The 19,311-nt window shown below is 39.0% G+C and overlaps 1 protein-coding gene across 1 annotated transcript in view; it reads left to right on the forward strand.

Moving 5' to 3' along the window:
* The first annotated feature begins 2,004 nt into the window (after positions 1 to 2,004).
* The window catches only part of adam10a (ADAM metallopeptidase domain 10a), a 33,760-nt gene continuing 16,453 nt past the window's right edge, over positions 2,005 to 19,311 (forward strand). The window contains exons 1-4 of the mRNA XM_033619727.2: positions 2,005 to 2,375; positions 8,440 to 8,590; positions 17,469 to 17,587; positions 18,676 to 18,834. Coding sequence (XP_033475618.1) covers positions 2,324 to 2,375; positions 8,440 to 8,590; positions 17,469 to 17,587; positions 18,676 to 18,834 — 481 coding nt within the window. The 5' untranslated portion in view covers positions 2,005 to 2,323. The remainder of the gene's footprint in view (positions 2,376 to 8,439; positions 8,591 to 17,468; positions 17,588 to 18,675; positions 18,835 to 19,311) is intronic.

The raw sequence follows: 19,311 nt of genomic DNA on the forward strand, positions 1-19,311 counted from the left end.
GACAGCAAAACCCCGAGCAGCAGGGGAGCTCCATTGCTCATTCCTGACATCTTAACAGGTTGATATTTCTATCAGACTGCATAAAAACCTTAAATCCACCCTTTTGAGAGAAATGTGACTTCAGGGCGTTTTCATAGAAAGCCCTTTTCTTGATTAGGCGAAGGAAAAAGATCATGGTTTTGGTTAAATGAAACAATTCTGGAAGAAAGGGCCCTAAAGGCAAACTTCCTCTATGTGCAACCAAAACACAGCCCTATGGCCCAACAACCCATGACCTAGAACATTTGATTGGTAGGCATGTTTATACTGTGCCACAATGACAATGCAGAGAACAGTGCAACTCATGGCTCTCAATGCCACTCTCAAGACAGGCTAGATATCATCTTAACAAGGATCTGGTTTGTTCTGACTGCGCAGTGTAATATGTAAAACCTCTTCAGTTAAAATGCCTTTATGAAAAAACTTTTACACAGTTAGCTATGATTAATTTGAGCTCTGCGTGAATGTGATGATTAGTACAACATAGTTAAAGACCTACTATTATTTTAAAAATATTTTAGTACATTCAGTACAAAATTTGCTTTCAAATAGGCCAACACCTGTAAGCAGGTCATCAGGGCACCAGACACAAGTGTAGACATAAAGCACCTGACCTGCTGTGGGTGTAGTAACAGCAGCAGTAGCCTACAACATTAGCAAGTGGTTAAGAGGACCATAACCACATGTGATACCTTAAGATTTACCAGTGTCCAACCACATACAAAACCACTGTTAACTGCACGCCAGTCAGTACTGCAACCTTTAGTTGTTTATACTGAGAGTCTACTAAGATCTAAATACATATATATTTTATCTGCTGGTGTCATAGTTTAGCACATAAAGACAACAGAGACGTCCATAATAGTAGCCTACTGTGTTTGTGCAAATATTATTTGGGTGAAACGGAAAGACTCGCTGTAACTTTGTGGCGAACAAAGGAAACCAAACCACCACTCTCACTCTATTTTAATGTGTGTGGTTTTGTTGTGTGTGTGTGTGTGTGTGTGTGTGTGTGTGTGTTTGTTTCCAGGAAGGTGTCATTATGCTAAAACTTTTTTCATTTTTGAATTCTTTGTTATCATTAACGGGAAGTCCACATACAGATTTGAACTGTGCATTGTTTGTATTTTCTCGATAGTTAATTGCACTGCATGTCTGTTGTCTGTATACAGTAGTGTAAGCTTTCATACAGAATTGCTCTTAATAGTGGAAAAAAATAGCATTTAATTGGAATGTAAAGTCTTAAATTCATGTAATATGTAAACATATCCAAAAATACTATCATCTTATAACTAGAGTTAGTGAAAAAGAAAGGTGACACAACCTGTGTAGTGTTCCTCAGGTGGTTTTGGTGGCATCATCATGACAAACATATGCTGTGTGGCTGATTTTTTTTTTACTTCATTTATTAACTTGGTATAATTCATTCAGACAAAAAGCCTAAAAAATTATAATCTTTAAGTGAATCAGTACGCACTCTCTAGAAAGATAACCTCTATAAAGATCCAGGCCCATTCTGTTTCTCATAAGAAGTTAGCTGATTTTGATGTGAAAGGATTAATGTAATCTGCATATGACCAAACACTTAAGCAAAAAACAATAAATAAATAAACATGCATGCACATTTTAAGGCTAATCTTGCAGCAGCTAATATTGCAATTTATTTTTTTAGATGTATATGTTTAAATATAAATATGTATAACATTGTATACTTGTATTTCAAACTGTTGTTGCCATTTCTATATTATAATAAAGTTTATATTTTCTCCTAAGAGCTTTTTTGTCCTCCATATAACCTCACCACTATGAAGAGCCCTCCAATAACAGGGTAAACCCGGAAGTCATGATGTGCGGAAGTAAACAACCTGCAGAGTACTGAATGCAAACAGCTCCTAAACAGCAGCTTGGTGTCTGTTTTCAGTCTGCTAGCTTTGACATTAGCAGCGCATTGTTGTGTTGTCCTTGTGTCACACTGAATGGTAGCGCAGAGGTGATTTGTAGCTGCGCTTTACACCGCCTCGACCTATGACCACAATAATAGAGGAATGGGTGTGTCCTGGCTCTCTTGGCAAAACACGCCGGAAGGGAGGAGGGCCTGTCTGTCGGTCTATCTGTCTGTCTGACGTCGGGGCTGCGGGAGACAGGCAGAGCCGGTGTTTGTGATGGGAGCTGGCTAACTAGGAAGGGCGACTATACCTTTAAGTGAAACAAAACGAAACAAGAAGCAATCAGCGGTATCGCTGGGTCGCTTAGCTAGTTTACTGGGCTCACAGGGAATTTCGCTATGATATTTGTCAAACTAATTCTCATGCTTTGCTGCCTTCACGACATTACAGGTAAGTTTACCGTTGATTCACACGGAAAGGAAAGTGTTCAGTGATCGTCAGTGGAGCTCGCGCTAATCGGATCAGGCAGTTGTACTCTGGCTATCTAACTTGCTAGCTCGCAGGCTAACGTTAACGTTAACTGTTGTGTTTATGGCTGCTAACCTGTGTTTACCCGTTAAAGAGCGTTTAAGTTACCCAGGCTAAGTTAACCAGCATTTTTTGGTTGGTTTAGTATCAAATTAATTTCGTCTGGGTGATTCAGGTTGAGACTCTCACAGGAACACAGCCTGTTTTTGACAGTTGCTGGGTGGTAAACTAACGTTAACATTGCTAACGTCTACAACTGATAAACGTTACAGAAGTTACAGAGTTACAGAAATGTTTACAACTTAAAACAACTAAAGCTGGCTTATTTTTAATTTTAGCTACGCTGGAAAATACATAAAAACTCGCCAGCACTCTGAAGTGGCAGTTTAGTTAATGCAGATATATGATATGCTGCTATGCCGCAACGTTTGACAGCTATTACATCTGCCAGAGGCAACTCCATAAGCTCAGTCTCGTTATTCCACTATTGACCTTTAATGACCCTAACTGAAAAGTTGATTTGGTCCACGGGCGTTGTTCACATCATCTTAGTGTCTGTTTCCTGTTCTTACCAGGGATGACAAGATAAAGGTTGTGAGGAGAAAAAACACATTGCTTTTGTTAAATCAGTTGGTGCTTGTCACAACTGTTTACTCAAATGCTTACCCAAGATATTCTCCAATGACAGTATTATAATATCCAAGAAGTGTCACATGTAATATTTTTGAGGACAGGTTTGAATAAGGCTCTGGTGTAATTTCACTATAGATGCAGTCAGTTTCCCGGTCTCAGTGAGTCACCCTTAGTCAAACAAATCTTCCGCTATGGTTAAAATGACTAAATGAAAACACAAGTAATTTCTGTTAACTTGAGGATTAGTGTCCCTCCACCCATATGATTAAAATAAAATGCTTATTTCTGAGGAATGTTTACTTTTTTTAACACAGTTATACAACTCAAACTGCTTCACAAACAATATGATAAACATCAAAATGGAAACATCAAAAAGACTGTACAGAAATGGCTACTGGGAAGTACAAGTAAACAATATATGGTCATAGGAGCCTGATTAAATGCAGCAGTTTATAACCTTTATACATTAATATTTCTGAGGTTTTTAAAAGGATGCTGCTCAGATTCAGATCCCAACAGCACAAGCTGCTTTAAAGTGTAGGTTGAGCTGTGGCGGCATGCAAAACCAATTAGAGAATTTTTTCGTCATGCATGTACTTCATCATGCCTTCTGTTGCACTTATACAGAGCTGAATGCCTTATTTCATAAACCATGAGCTAACAGGACATCTGTCACACTTCTATTTATACATTAATAATCAAACATCACTTTATAGCGTTGATTTAACACTGGTGAATGTACGCTTGATCTCTTTCCACAACATGGTTCTGAGACGTCATAGTTAAGTGTTGCAAAGAGTGTAATTCTTTAAGTTATGTTTACAAAAGCCTACATTTATGATGGGTTTCAGATATGTTTCATCGTCTGTTCATGCATTAACGTACTGTGGGTTTAAGACGTTCACTGTACAAGACACGATTGATGCACAGTGCTGCTACATCATTTTTGCATCCTGACTGGCACATTAGCAACCATAGCAGTTTTTTTTGCAGTAGTTGAAGTGTGAACTTTAGGTGAGAAAGCCTGCCCTTATCTCTCCACGTTTGCCTTACATCTTTCCATTTATTGGCTGGTCAGAAATTTATCAGTGCTTCAGCTGCAGTGAGAGGCAGTGTACACCAAAACAAATAGAGAACAAATTAATATACTCCTAAGAGATAGAAAGGGACAAGATATATCCTGGTCTGACCTTAAATGGCTACAAACACCCAGCAGTTTGCTTCATTTCAGTAAACCACCCACTGCCCTAAAATGCACGATCAATATGACTGGCACATTAGAAAAGCTGTGTGGTTAAATGTGGATTGTGAATGTTGTGAAAATTTCTGAGGAAGTCTGTTTCTGAGAAGCTACGTTATCTCCCTTTTGACACAGCTGCTGTTACTTGGTCTGCTTACAGTGATGGGACATTGCAGAGAATTTTCTCCAGTGATACATGTACAGTAGAATAGAATTTTGTTATGGGCAATCTTGGTCAGAGTTGATGCTTGCAGGTTGCAGCAAACCCTCTCACTGTTATTTTTCCAGTACTGTATGACACACAAGTTGAGGACATTGAGATGTTTTCGTTGCCGTGAGCTGTGGGGTGTCTGATGTGTCGTGTTAGCCAGCCTGCCATCACCCAGCATGCATGGTAATGTGAGGCTCAGATCAGTTGTGATGCATGCTGTGACCACCTCCTCTGTTCCTGTCAGCGGTTTCCTCTCTGTCAAGAACTGCACTTCACTGGAGCTCTCGAGGCTGAAACAGATTGTACTGAAATCATGATGACGTAGCCCTTACAGTAAAACTGACTGCCAGATTTTTTCTCAGCTTTTGTTGCTGTCTGTGCAGATATTTCAGCCACCACCTCTTCGTGTGGTAATCTGTTAAGCTCCACAGAAAGTAGGATAGTTTCGTCAGGTCATTTATTCAGTGTATTTTTTTTTTTTCAATACAGAAATTACATTTCACAAATCATTAAAAACAGCCAAGTGGAATTTACCCTAAAACAAAAGGCGTCATTTATAAATTGCAATTTTTATGGAATATAACTTATCAAATAAATTATTATAGACATAACTAATGGGTTCTGTACGGAACGATAACATGTTTACGCTCATATCTTGGAAAATGCTTCAAGCAGGTTTACTTTTATATATGATTGTAATATTCAAAGATCCATTTAATTTAATCTCGATCATGTAATAATAACAGGCATTCATAACCCTGATACTGGCAGATGAGGTCAAATTATTATGACAAAAAAATTGGGGATTTAAGGAAGCCCATGGCCATGTTACATTTAGGGGCTGTGGGGAAAGCCCTTTAAAGTGATTTTGGTGGGAATTTTGTAATACTAGTTGAGCCCTGTGGTTGAGACTAGGTAAGAGTTCAAGAAATGTCCTGGTACCACCATCACAGCCAGGGAAAACTCCAGTTTCCCTGAGTTTTGACTTAATTGTTGTTGTTAACTTGATAATAATCCTCTTAATAACATACAGTTTTGTTGTTGTAAAGTGTTAGTCTCTGGATTTAAAGTAGAAAAGTACATGTTTTTCTGTGTGACAACAGGTTCAGATTCTTGGTTGTAATTAGGGCTGCAACTAACGATTATTTTCATTGTTGACTAATCTGTCGATTATTTCTTTGATTAGTCGACTAATCATGTCATCGAAAAATGTGTTAAAATGTTGAAAAATGTCGGTCTGTCTCACCCAAACCCCAAAATTACGTCATCTAATGTCTTGTTTCACACTCACGCCAAAGGGTTTTAGTTCACTGTCACGGGAGAGTGTGTAAAGCTGCCAATATCTGAACGTAAGAAGCTGCAGTAAGAGTATTTTGGGGTACTTTTATAGTGCTTTTCTATGAAAAATGACTCAAACCGATTAGTCGACTACTAAAATAGTCACCGATTATTTTAATAGTCGATTAGTCATCAATTAGTCGACTAATTGTGGCAGCCCTAGTTGTAATTGTAAAAATATGTTTTTTGTTTTTTTTTTTCATTTCAAGCACAGCTGTTGAGGAGCTGCTTGTCTTAACAAGAAATTTTGCATGCCCAAAAGCATCCTTGTTTTGATGATGTCCAACATGAGAGTAACATGATTAGTCACACAGATGCCTGTATAAATGATCATTATCCAGGTTTCTGATTGTCTGCCTCTGTCCAGGTGTGTCTTGGACTCCTTGATATCTTATATCTGTCTCTGTCTTTGCAATGAGGGCTTATTTAGGTGCCTGAAACCAGGATAGAATCTTTACATGCTCAAACAAACAGGTTACTCCAGCAGACCTGATAATAACCAGGATGCTAGCGTGCATGTAAAAGTACTTACAAGTTATGCTTTAGCTGCTACATTATCTTTTATGATATATTCTGTATTCTTTTAATGTCAGTAGAAATGTTCTAATATCCCATAAATGTCAGACTTACTTATTATGCAAGCAACCGTCTGTTCATAAATCAGCTTTGTGCTGACACATTATTACATATTAATGGAGTTGTCACGTCCTACTGAGAAGGCAGATCTGGGCAATCTGAGCTGGCAGTGTTTGTTTTTGTACAAAATCAACATATTCCCTGATTAATTACAGCCTCGCTCTCTCATCTCAAAGCCCATCTTGTTGATTTTCAGACTGGCGTTTGGTTCAGTCTAGTCTGCTGTCTGCTTATTTTCAGTGTTAAAGAGGAGCTAAAGAAGAAGTTGAGGGTGGGAGTATGTTTTTGCTCAATTCTTGGGCAAGTTGGTTCTAGCCTGGTACAGCCACTCCCTTTTTGGGGAGTGGTGACTCCCACTACACAGAGGCCCTGCAGTAATGACACATAGTAGTGTACAAATACAGGAAAGATGGAGCACATGCCATACCCCTTTTAGCCTCTTAGTAATTTGTATTTTACTACTATTTATCTTTAATTACAGAAGCTCAGAGCTGAGTGTCACTACAAGCAATTTAAATGGAGCTCTTGCCAATGAACTTATTTCCAAAGGCTGCTGTAGGAGGCCACAAGAGAGCATTTCCTATTTTGACTCAGAACTTGAGATATTTAGTTAATAGCACTCTGTGTTGCCTTAGGAATGTAGATTAGCATTTGAATGGCCAGCAGCCAGTTCAGTCACTGTTCTCGCACAATGACATACAGTAGTACTGAAACAGAGCCTCTGTCACCTGATGTGCATCATGTGCTCCTCATTTGCGCTTTAAACCGACTTTCTTTGTCTTTGTGAAAAGAACAAAGAAATGGTCAGTATGAAAGCGGGCAGGATTACCTTGGTGGGGTCACACCAATAAGCTGAAAAAGCCTGTTAAGCATGTCTGGTGAGTGACAGCTTGTATGATAGCTGGCAGCTGTGGTCAAGGTTCATCCTTGTTTTACCAATCTTGCTCCATTGGCTTTTTTTTATGAAAGACATGTTAATGAATCACAGTAGGAAAGGCACAGGTAAATAACAAGATTAATAATTGGCTGAATTCCATTTAGCTGCTTCAGTTTAAGGGTCCTGGTGTTGCATATGCTGGCTCCCTGCCACAGTTTACTGCGACACTTGAATAGAACAGAGCCATTATTAATAATCTCAGTAAAACCTGTGCGTTTTCCTACTATGACAAGTTAAAATGTCTGTGAAATGCACAGACTGATGTGCAGTACCTTGTGGTTCCTGTTTCAGTTGTACAGGTGCAGTCGTTCTGCTGTTGATTGCATACTGTGTCCTTCACTAAAAGAGCTCATCGCTGTCATCTGATAAGCACTTAGTCCATTTGCTGTAAACAGGATTCACCAAAACTATAACAACATGAAGTGATTCAGTCACAAAGCAGTATGCATGGGGTGCTGCTCAGGTGTGAGAAGGCGTACCTCTGGTGCTCCTCAGTGTGGGGATCTAACTAGTTTAGAATTGCTGCCCAGAGGCAACCATTTTGTACTTGCCCTGATTGTGAAATGTGTGGGCATGTTTTTAACTGCTACTATGACTAAATTGCCATGACTTTGTGAAGGCTTTTCAAATAATTGCCTGTTTAAGTGCCTCAGCTCTCATTAAAAAATTCAAAACATGAAGTTATCATTTACAATTTTGTTCTCAATGGAATGCTAACTTTAAAAAAAAATGTGTTTAGTGGAAACAAAGACATTGCAAGTTATAATATCTGTCTGATGTGTCAGTGAAATTCTAGATGAATAGTCGGATTAATAACTGGGCCAGGAACAATAGGAAAATATGAAAGCATAATGTTGCCCTTGAAGCAGATGTTTGTTTCAATTTCTCTAAATTAACTCTAAATAGTCATTTTAAAATAAGGTATCCTAGCATCATTGCTGACATTGTTGGTTGTTGATGAATGCTGATGAGCCTCTGAACTCTCTTTCAGGTCAGTTTGGGAACCGCTTGAACAACTATATTACCCATTATGAGGGTTTATCATATGACACAGAAGCCCTGCACAACAGTCACCAGAGAGCCAAGAGGGCACTCTCTCCTCAAGACAGGATGGTGCACCTGGACTTCCATGCACATGGAAGGTCAGTCTAATTACACACACTGTCCTCTTCACTTATTCACACTTTCTTTCTGTTCTCTGACTTCACCTATGCTGCTTGAATTTTTGATGTTTCTCAGTGCACTCAAGTTGTGTGCACATGCTGTAATTATTTTACTGAATAGACCTAAAAATAATACATTTTTATTTAAGAATATTTACAACAATATTAAGTATCTTAACATTTTTATGGACATTTTTTTTTTTGATTGGTTGATTTTACCTTGACCTGTGAATGTGAAACTGATGTGTTAATGTTTATCCAGTTCCCCTCAGTGCCATTAAATGTGGCATATCACATTATTTATGGTGGTTCATTCATGGTTTTACTACCTCATAATTGAACCATCTGGTCGTTGAAAGTAATGTACCCAAAGACAAAATAAATTTTACCATGATACTGTGTGCGGTGGCATCAGATCTTAAAAAATCCTCACATAGAGAAAGTACCTGCTGTTTTCTTTGCACTAGACGAGAAATGTGAAAATTTAATTAACCCCAGATATTTGAGGGAACATCATTGATCTTGTGATAAGTAGGTTTTATACCTGGTATAAGCGATACCTGCCAGGCTTCTGTGAGAGCACCAGCGGCCACATTGCAGTTATTTAAATCCCTGAAAAGACCTGACTAACCACATTATTGCAAGCCGTAATCAAATCCTTCCCTTTATACCTCTGACAGTGGAGACCCCGTCTTTTCTTTTCACCTCTTTCTGATTCTGTTTTAAATGATATGTAATTTGAGATGAGCCCTTGTCAAGGCCAGGTAGTCTGAGTACAGTGGTGCCACCGCTGTTTTGGAAACAGATTATTTCAGGCAGTAACACTGTTTAAATGTTCTCAGATTTTTATCAGCTGAGTTCTTGTCACTGGGTATAAAGTGACAGCAGGCTGCAGCAGATTGTGTGTGAGTAAAGCATTTGGAAACAAATGGCTTGCAGTAGTGAACAAGACTTTGAACAAGAAGTGGCTTAAAATATTCACAGAGACCTAGCTGATGATTTTGTACTTAAGGTGTTACTTTATGAGACTGGTGGTTCAGTTTCTACCAAATAGAGACGACAAAGAATGTTGTAACTCACATTTCTTTGTCAGAAAGCGTAGCTACTACTCAGTCCCGATGACATGACTCAATGTTTTGCTAAGGTTTTTCTGACGGCAACTATATGCTACAGCTCCAAGGGAACCTGGAATCCTGCCTGTCTTTGTCCTCAACACATGTTATAGAAAATGTGGACGAGCTGGCTTACCTTGACTCTCTAACAAAGGTGTTTGTGTTCTGCTGCTGGTAATTTGTATGTAAATATCAGCCCTTCAGTGTCCATGCACACTCACACACAGTCAAGCATATTTTATAGTCCCCCACCAGACACATTTTAAAGCATGTTAGAATATTTATTGCCTTCTAATGCTTTTATTTTTATTTAACATGGTTTTCTTGCATAATAGTTTAAAAAAACCTTGAAAATGCACCATGTTGACCAGTGACAGAGCAGTGTGCATCAAGATGGCTAGTGTTGGTTTTAGAAGGAACATCTGAGATCTTATTTAGCCATACATGTTTGAGCCTCAGTCAAAGATGAGAAGTCGCCGTTGCACCAAAATCGACTAGCAGACATGTTAGAATGATACTTAGCCCCCTTTTTTCTCTTGTTAATGTTGTTTGTTAGCTTGTAGGCTAACTAGCAGTGGCTGTGTTAGTGGTTGTGAGACATACAATGATATCTGCTACGATGGGATTTTTGGTAGATAGTGAAAGGAAGCTCTAGAGTCCAGTTAACATCCAAAAACTGCACACTCTGCCACTCTGCTTGCTTCTAAAAACTTTCACAATGCTAATTCAGACTCTGCTCACTGTACTGACAAGTCTGCTCTGTGTTGGAGGTTTCACGTTTCCTTTCCGGTGTTGTGCTGAAGTCTGTTCCCCCGTCAATGTGTGTTTCCCGTATCAGACTGCGACTGGCATTTGTGTTAGTGATGTACCTATTCTAGCGCACCTGGTGTACATTTGTATCTCAGATTTTAGGGAAGTGCGCAGCATCGCCCTCTTTAGTAGAAGAATGTGAAAACACCTCTATAACTTTGCACAGATATAAGTCATCATAGTCAAGCTCAGACACTTTAGGAGACATAAACAGAAGAAATACACATTTTGAGTGGAGGGGGACTTTAATATTCTGTCTTGTAATCCCCCAATCCCAAGTCCCAGTTCTGGGGCTCTTCCTACCAGTGGGAAATGGCTTTTCAATTTGTCCCTTTCTGTCTCGCTCTCATTTTCTCTCTCATCTGCTTTTTCCCTCTTACTCTTTTTCATTTTTGTGCCATGTTGAAGAGCAGAACAATAATTCACCTCAGCAGCACTGTGTGTTTTTTTTTTTTTTGCAAGCTCCCTCTGCTTTCCTCTTCAGCAACCCTGTCTGTTGTGGGTTATCAAGGCCCTGTCAAACAGATCCCTTTCCTGTGTTGTTGCTCTTTCCTGCCTTTGCTAGCCTGAGAGAAACAGCTTGCGTGTATTGGTGACGTGACAACAGAGTCATACGGCATGATTGTTGTTGATGTCTCGCTGTAGTGTCGAAAGAGGACATATGCAACATTTGGTAGAGGGAGGTGAACTGGAGATGTTTGAGTCTTGGTCAAGTGGACTTGCTGTGTATTTACTGTCAACAAACAAGGGTTGCATTATATGTTAAGGTTTATGACATTTTCTGACAAATATTTTGAATTTTCATTGATGCATGCTGATGTTGTGTCAGAGCAAGGAAAGGATGTTGTTTAGCATAATTGGCTCCAGTTATAAATGTCCCAGTTCCTTGGAGCATCACAGGGTTGGACTCAATACTCTCACACAATTGAATGCAAGAAATGAAAGAAATATCACCTGTGTGATGCCTACAATATTAGGTTTTTATTGTTTTGTAATGTGTCAGAGAGGTTTTGATTTAACTCAGTGGTGTTTAGGCTTTCATCTGTTGTGTTGACTGACATCACATCGTACACGAGCACTTGTGTTTGCCATAAAAATGATAAAGTTGGCTTCAAGATAGACAGAATGAAGCCAGTGGTCATAAATCTAGTATCATATTCTTTATATCCTCACTGAATTCATTAGGTTTACAAATGTGTGCAGCATGTGCAAACACAGACACACACTCTCCCCTCTGTGAAAACCCAAGGCAGGGCTGTGTGGCACGATGGAGGTTCGTTGTAACAAGAGAAAAGCTTTCCTGTGTATGCCCACTCACATGAGTATGTGTGGCTGGATCAGGTGACGGAACAAGGCAGGGCAGACAGTTGTCTCTGTGGAGGGTTTCTTTACAAGGAGTGGTGCCAAAAAAGTAGTTGGCCATAATACAATGTGGGGGGAAGTGACACAATTCATAGTTCAGCAGAGTAGTGTCCTGCTTTTCAGGAATGAGACTCATTTGTGAGATGTATTTTCCCCCCTTTGTAATACATCAAGATAATAAAAGATTTGCAATAAGAAGAGATCTGTGTTTAGGGGCCCAGGCTCACATACTGTAGTAGGCTTCATAATATCCCTACAGATTTTGAAGTCTGATTATAACTTACATAGGGAGCGATCACACACACAGGAAGAACTGTCATCTGCTCTCGTATTGTGATCATAGTTCAGTTCTGTGGTATTCAAACACAGCTAATTCTAACCAGGGTAAACATGTGTGCTTACTTAAGTTGTGAAAGTTCAGTGACAGTGTGGTTAGCAGACCAGAAAGCACCAACCCAGATATAAGGATGAGGTATAGTTGATTGTTTATAGATATAATAACTTTATATATATATATACTGTAGATATTGGCCTGTTTGTAGGCATACCATCTCTGTAGACATGGCTTGAGGGCAATCTATTTCTTAGAGCCGGCCGGCTTACCGAGCAAAATGTATGACTGTCAGATGCTTGAGTCAGGATGTTCAGCATTTGGGATATATCTGAATAATTTATTAGTCAGCTGCTTCTGTGAGATGAGTAGCACTGACTTGATCCACAGCCTCTCCTCTTCCTGTCTGTTGCAAGCCGTGTTTATTTGTCTGCAGTTGTTTTTTGTCTGGAACACAATGCAGTGATTTGTTTCCTTTTTATTTTGATAATTTGGAGTGACTTTAATAGATTTTTTTATGTGAATTTATTAATGTTAACTCCTTCCTTTTTTCATACTCTCCAACATGAATCCACTCTCCCGTGTTCTTACTTGCTTGGTTAGTTCATGCAGTTTTTTCCTGGAATTCTTTTGATACCTCACAATATGCACAATACAATTTTGCATTCACTCTGATCCATGGAGAAAGGCTGAGCTGGATTAGGGTATTGCATTATGTATTGTGTAGCGGACCTCCGCTAGCTGTGACTGCTGTGTAGCTGTGATTATGACTACAGCCGTGGGATGATATAGCTTTGGCCGATGCTGCTGCCATGATTGTGGCTGTTGCCATGGCTGTGCTTTGGCTGTTATATTATGACTGTGATACATTAGATAATAATGAGAGTAACACTAACTACAGCAGTAGCCATATCCACATAGCATCATAGATTCAATCACAAATGCATCTGCAGTCTGAGCATTAACGATAACCACGGACACAGCTTCACCTGCCAAGGGCCACTGACGAGGCTGCAGTATTTGATGCTGAGGGAATTAGAACAGGATGCCACCACAGCCAGGTAGAGCAGCTGCAGCTGTGCTCACAGCCAGTGGATGTACACTGCTGGAGCTCAGCCTTTTGAAAGGAGTAATGAACAATAAATGCATAATGTAAAGTGTCACATCATCTCTCCTTGATGTAGAAACTGGAAAAAACTGTTTGCATTTAAGAGATTGTACATTTATTCACTGGTAATCACACAGCCTTGAACACAAAATAAAGTTTTTTTTTCTTTGTGCTTTAGCCTTGTTATGTGTCAGGGGATATGCAGGGCACTTACTGTGGTTTGATTCAAAAAGTTGAATACAGACTGGGGGCAACCTGAATCAGCCTGAAGTATTCAGTATTCATATGATACTGTAGGAGTCCATTCGTAAGACAGCTCTGGGCGAGGACCTTTGATTCTGATGTAAGACAGGCTTGGTGTTCAGGTTTGAAACATGGTCTAAAGATATGAGGGTTGTGGACATTTTCTTGGGTGTTGTTTAGTAGTTTTATAACCAAGAGCAACAAAATCTCAAGTGTGTGATAGTAAATCACAGAATAACCATTACTCATAGGTGTTATTTGGAAAATGTCATGTGGGAGGATGTGAGTGATCAAACATGCAAAAAGTTGCACGATGCACTTTTAAAGCAACTAGGTTACATTTGTGTGTCATTGAATGCTTCTTGTTCAGTGACGCTTTCATTTCAAAGCTATTTTGTGAAAAATGCCTGGCGCTTTACATTCAAAATGCCTGTGCAGATCCCTTATAATACAGATTATTTTGCTCACTGAATAATCTACTTAAGGATTCATCTGTGTCTGTGACCAGCGTGCCATGGTGGTATCATGGGCTGAGCTTTTGACTGGGCATAGATGAAGTCATGAGGTCATATTGACTTTTGTAGTGCCCATTAATAAGGTGGGGAGAGGCCAAGAACTGTAATGGGTGTGCCAGGATGAATAAAAAGCAGAGGAATTTACGAAATCTATTGCCAAATGATCTCTTGTGTCACAATGCTGACTTCAAAGAGTAGCTCATAATGCAGTCTTTGAGTCTTTGTACCACATGTTCTGCAGTTTCCTCTCTCTCTCTCTCTCTCTCTCTCTCTCTCTCTCTCTCTCTGTCTTTCTTTCTTTTGTTCAAATTCTCTTCCTCTCTTCTTTCTTTCTCTGTTACCCTTCTCTTGGCTTAAATTAAAATGATCCTCTGACAGAATATTTCCAGTTCAGAAAACAGATCCCATCATTTTAGACTGCTTTAAGTAACAGGGTTCCCACAGTCATCAAATTACTGGGAAAGTTATGAAATTAGAAAAACAGTTTTCGGGGCCTGGAAATGGTTTGGAATTAACAGAATGTTTTTGATGTTGGCTGTTGTTTAGAATATGGTTATTAAAAACCAAGAAAAAGGCAGGCTCAACTCATGCTGGATGGAGGCTCTGCATCAAAACGTTTGACGTTGGAGACATGAGGAAAGCTCCTAAAGCAAAGCAATGCTAAAGAGAAAAAGCAACAAGATAACTAAAAGTCCGTTCAACACACTGTCATTGTCAGCACCTGATGTGGCCAGTTGCTACTTTGTGTCTTCTGTATGTGGACCACACCATTAGCCATCTCCTTAATCATTAGTTCGAGATCCCACAGTGTAATACATTCAGCATCATACTTGCGTTTGGCCATGTTGTCGAGCTAGTTTTCTGTCTCTGTCAAGTAGCTGTCCATTAGTCACTCACTCATAGCAGGAAATGGCACTTCAAAATAAAAGCTCTGTGTTGGAAATTCACTGTACTTAAAAACAAAGTGTATTTTTTTGGTTTCCAAGTCACTTGCTGTAATTCCTGTTTTAGAGCACAACACATGGGAGTAAGAGTCTCATTATCACACCCTATGATTGCTATATAAGCATAACATTAAGCATTTCAAACTATGTCGATAAATTCATGGATGTGGGGTGAAATATTATGGAAAAGTTTTGAGAATTCACTGGTAAAGATGTGTGGCAACCCGTCAATAAGGACAAATCCACAGATCCAAGCCTAGATCACATGCTACTTCACCATTACCAAATTGAACAAAAGTAAGGCAACAAAATTAAATCCAGAAACAGAGACATTGGGCTTCTTTATGAATTATCACCGTTGTCGTTGTGTAAGAAGGTAAAGTGAACCACTGGATGAAGGATATCCTAACTGTGAAATGAGAACAGGAGTGATGAAGGAAAGACTGAATGTTTTGGCAAGTCAATGAATCATCCTGTACAGGGATATCCTGCACTGTGTCTGACCTTTTCTGCTGTCTCTTCCTCCCCTAAATATTTTCTGCTACACTCCTCACCACACTCTACTATCTGTCACTTGTGCTCAGTTTCTCTTGGTTTTGTGCTATTAATGGTATATATACTCATATACTCATTCCTGCAGTGTAGTAAGTTTGCTATTTAAGTTCTCAGCTCCTTTTGTCCTCGTGAACACACCTGCTCCCACAAAACATCCGGCTTAAGCAGACATTAATGGTGTGCCATGTCCTAGAGCTGCTCGGATGGAAATAACCCTCTACTATTGGTCCATCTCCCACACAGACCATTAAGGGGCACTGATTTTACTCATAACGGCCAATTGTCTATTCATTGTGAGCCTTTGAAAACGGTACTATAATGTCCTCTGTGGCTTTGGAGGGTGTTCTCCAAAGCCGTAAAAACCTTTTGATGACACCACATTATCTCAGCTAGGCCATGGAGACAAAAAATTCCAGTTGATAGCCTGTGTTACAAAAGTTTGACTGTCATTCTGTTTTAGTGGAGCTTGACCCTGTCATATGAGCTAAAAATTACAAATAAATAATTAAAACAGTGACTACACTTGTATACTTTTTAAAAAAAATGTATACCTGCCTGACAAATACCTAATCTTAAATTGACATGTGATTTTAAAGAAGGGGCAAGCTGCAGACCACTTACGAAATCATTTAGACAGCTGACAGTTAAAGCTATAGTAACTTTTCTTAAAATAACCTGTGTCATATTTGCTGAAATGGACTCTTCTGAAAAAAGTACATGAGACAGATATTAAAGAAACATCCTCCTCTTCCTACTGCCTCAAATGGCATTTTCTAGAATCTACTGCAGCGCACAAAAAATAATCAGTCCGAGCCGAGGAGTCTCTAACACTGCTTGTGAACTGTGGTCAAACTATCAAACTCAGCAGCTATTTCTCACCTCAGATTTTTTCAAAAACATATTTCAGTGTACTGTTTAGCTGTAAAATGAGAGTTTGTGACCTGGCCACAATGTTGAAAATGGTCAACTGAAGTACCAAGCACCGCCCACTGGCTGAAGCAACGTTTTTATTTTACAGCTAAACAGTACACTTAAATAAGTTTCTGAAAACTTGACAGTTTGACCGCAGTTTCCGAGCAGTGATTGACATTATTGACAACTGCTTTAAGAGAATCCTCGGCTCTGATTGGTTGTTTCCTTCATGTACAGTAAGGCTATTAGAAACGCTATAGAGCAATAGAGGAAACAGAGGAATACGATTTTTATATCTGTCTCATTTAGTGCTGTGTACATATAGTGACAGTTTCAGCTTAATGTGACAAAAAGTATTTTTTAATAAAAGTTACCAACTACACCTTTATCTTAATTTTTCCTGAAGCATTTTTTGCTTTGGTGTGAACTGCACTAATGTAAGAAAACCAAAATGTTACAATGGATAAAGGTTTCAGCATGAGCTAGCAATGTGAGAATCATTTGCGTCTCACACCTTGAGATCAGTCCATGTGATCTCTATTGAGAGTCTTGGTTGGGAGGTTTCTGGGAAGCTAGTGGCTCATGTGCACCTCATGTGATGCTTGCCTTTTTTCTCTGACATTATGGTTATGCTAACGAGAGGATTACAAAAAAGCACTGTGGTTGTGCACAAATGTTCACATGCTTTTCCTCATGACATAAGTCTTCTTCTAAGTCACTGAGCACAGCAACATTGTAAAGCTCAGTAGAAATGTGTGAATGATGGTGCTTTTTTAGTGTTATCTCAGCCGTCTCTTGTGTCTCGTCCTGTATACTAAAATTATGATGAAAGCATGACATTAACATTGCCAAGGTTGAGGGTGTGTATTGTGTTACTGACATGTCAACATGTCAGTTTAACCTCGCATTTGGTGTTTATTACTTACTGATGCTAATTACGCATTTTTACCCATTCCTTCTTTTAGACATTTTAACCTGCGAATGAAGAGAGAAACAACTATATTTTCTCCAGATCTCATCATTGAGGTATCAGGAGATGAGACACCTGTTGATACATCACATATTTACAGTGGAGAAATATTTGGTAAGTGCCGCTGTTTTCACACACTACATTCTTGAGGGAAGTGCAGTTTCTTCAAAGGAAATGTCTCTAATGCAATTATGATGCTTTTATTTTTCAATTAAATTGAAAGTCTGAGTCATCACCTCTTATTGTATCATCTCTGCATTTCCCCTTACATCATCTCTGAAGTGGCTTCACAAACATTTCAGCAGTGTTTCCATCTACAGCATCATATCAAATTGAATGTGTGTATGTGTGAGAGGGATATTTAAAGGTAGTTTTTGTCCAGTGTTTATCACATCACAACCCAACACACATTTTACCTTTCATCCAGTTTTTCCTTCCACTCTTAAATCCCTTCCCTTCCTGGACGACTTCCCGCTGCCTGTCTCCTGCGGAGTTCAGATGAACAAGAGAAAAACAAAACAAGTTTGTTTGTCCTGTTGTGATGAGTGTTTGGGAAACAAAGAGAAAGGGGACCTAAAAACATAGAGATTTATATTTTTCATCCTGAGGAAGGCGCCTTCACAATAAGTGACCTTAATCTCAGCACAGAATTTTTTGAAATAATAAAATAAATACATTGAATCTAAAAATAAGGCTGTGGAAATCCATACAAATGTCTTACCCTTAAACAAATTGAACATGATTTTAAGTTCATATGATTTTAAGAATGTTATTTTATAATGTCACAAATGCTTTTAATCATAAATGCTTTGTTTATTTTTAATTGACCAATTTCCCTCACATTTAAGAATGCTACAGATTATAGTTTGCTGCAAGAAACTGGGTTTTTAATTAACCAAACAAGTTAAGGTGTGGTCAGGTTGAGCACTAAGCTAAATTTCACCTTGCTATATTAATGCATACATGACCACTGTCCTTCTTGTGCAGTCTGTGTGACAACAATTTGGATTAAATGGATGTTTTTCATGCATGTCCCATTGTGTGCGTATTAAACAGCTAGTTCCTACCCTTAAACTGCTCTAATATTTAGATCAGATGTGTCATTGTGTATTGGGTACGGAAGGATACTATACTGATCTTCAGTTTTACAAAGACTGTGTTACATCTGCCTCTGCTCATCCTCACTCTTTTATGTGTTTCAGGTGAAAAGGGCACACTGACTCATGGCTCTGTAGTTGACGGGCGCTTTGAGGGCTTCATTAAAACCCACCAAGGAACATACTATGTTGAGCCCTCGGAAAGGTACCTAAAAGACAAGGATGTACCCTTCCACTCCGTCATCTACCATGAGGATGACATCAGTAAGTATCTCCCACTGCACTTGTTTTATTGAAAGGCTCTGTGTGGTCTAGAGCTACTTCATGTCCACATACTAGGTGCACCTGTGGGGAAAGGTTGTGACATCCTTGCCTTTAGATATGAGCATTGCGGCTTATTAGTTTAAGTACAAGTACTTTTAATAGGAGCTTCTTTGGATTGCGTCTATCTAGGAATGAGTTGGCTAAAGGCTTTTGCCTGAATCCTTTTATGTTGTTAAAACTCGAGATAGTATATTGGAAGCTACAAAGGAAAAGAACTGATATTTGGTAAGGATAAAATTGAGAAAAACATTGCTTTTGCACGGTTAGGAATAGGATTGTGATGTGTTGCTTTGGACTCCAACTTATTATTTTCATTACTGATTCATCTGACAAAGACTTTCATGATTATTTGATTTGTCGCTTATTCTATAAAATGTCAAAAAAAAATTGAAAAATGCTCACCACAGTTTCCCAGAC

This window comes from Epinephelus lanceolatus, chromosome 2, assembly GCF_041903045.1.
Source record: "Epinephelus lanceolatus isolate andai-2023 chromosome 2, ASM4190304v1, whole genome shotgun sequence".
Lineage (NCBI taxonomy): Eukaryota > Metazoa > Chordata > Actinopteri > Perciformes > Serranidae > Epinephelus > Epinephelus lanceolatus.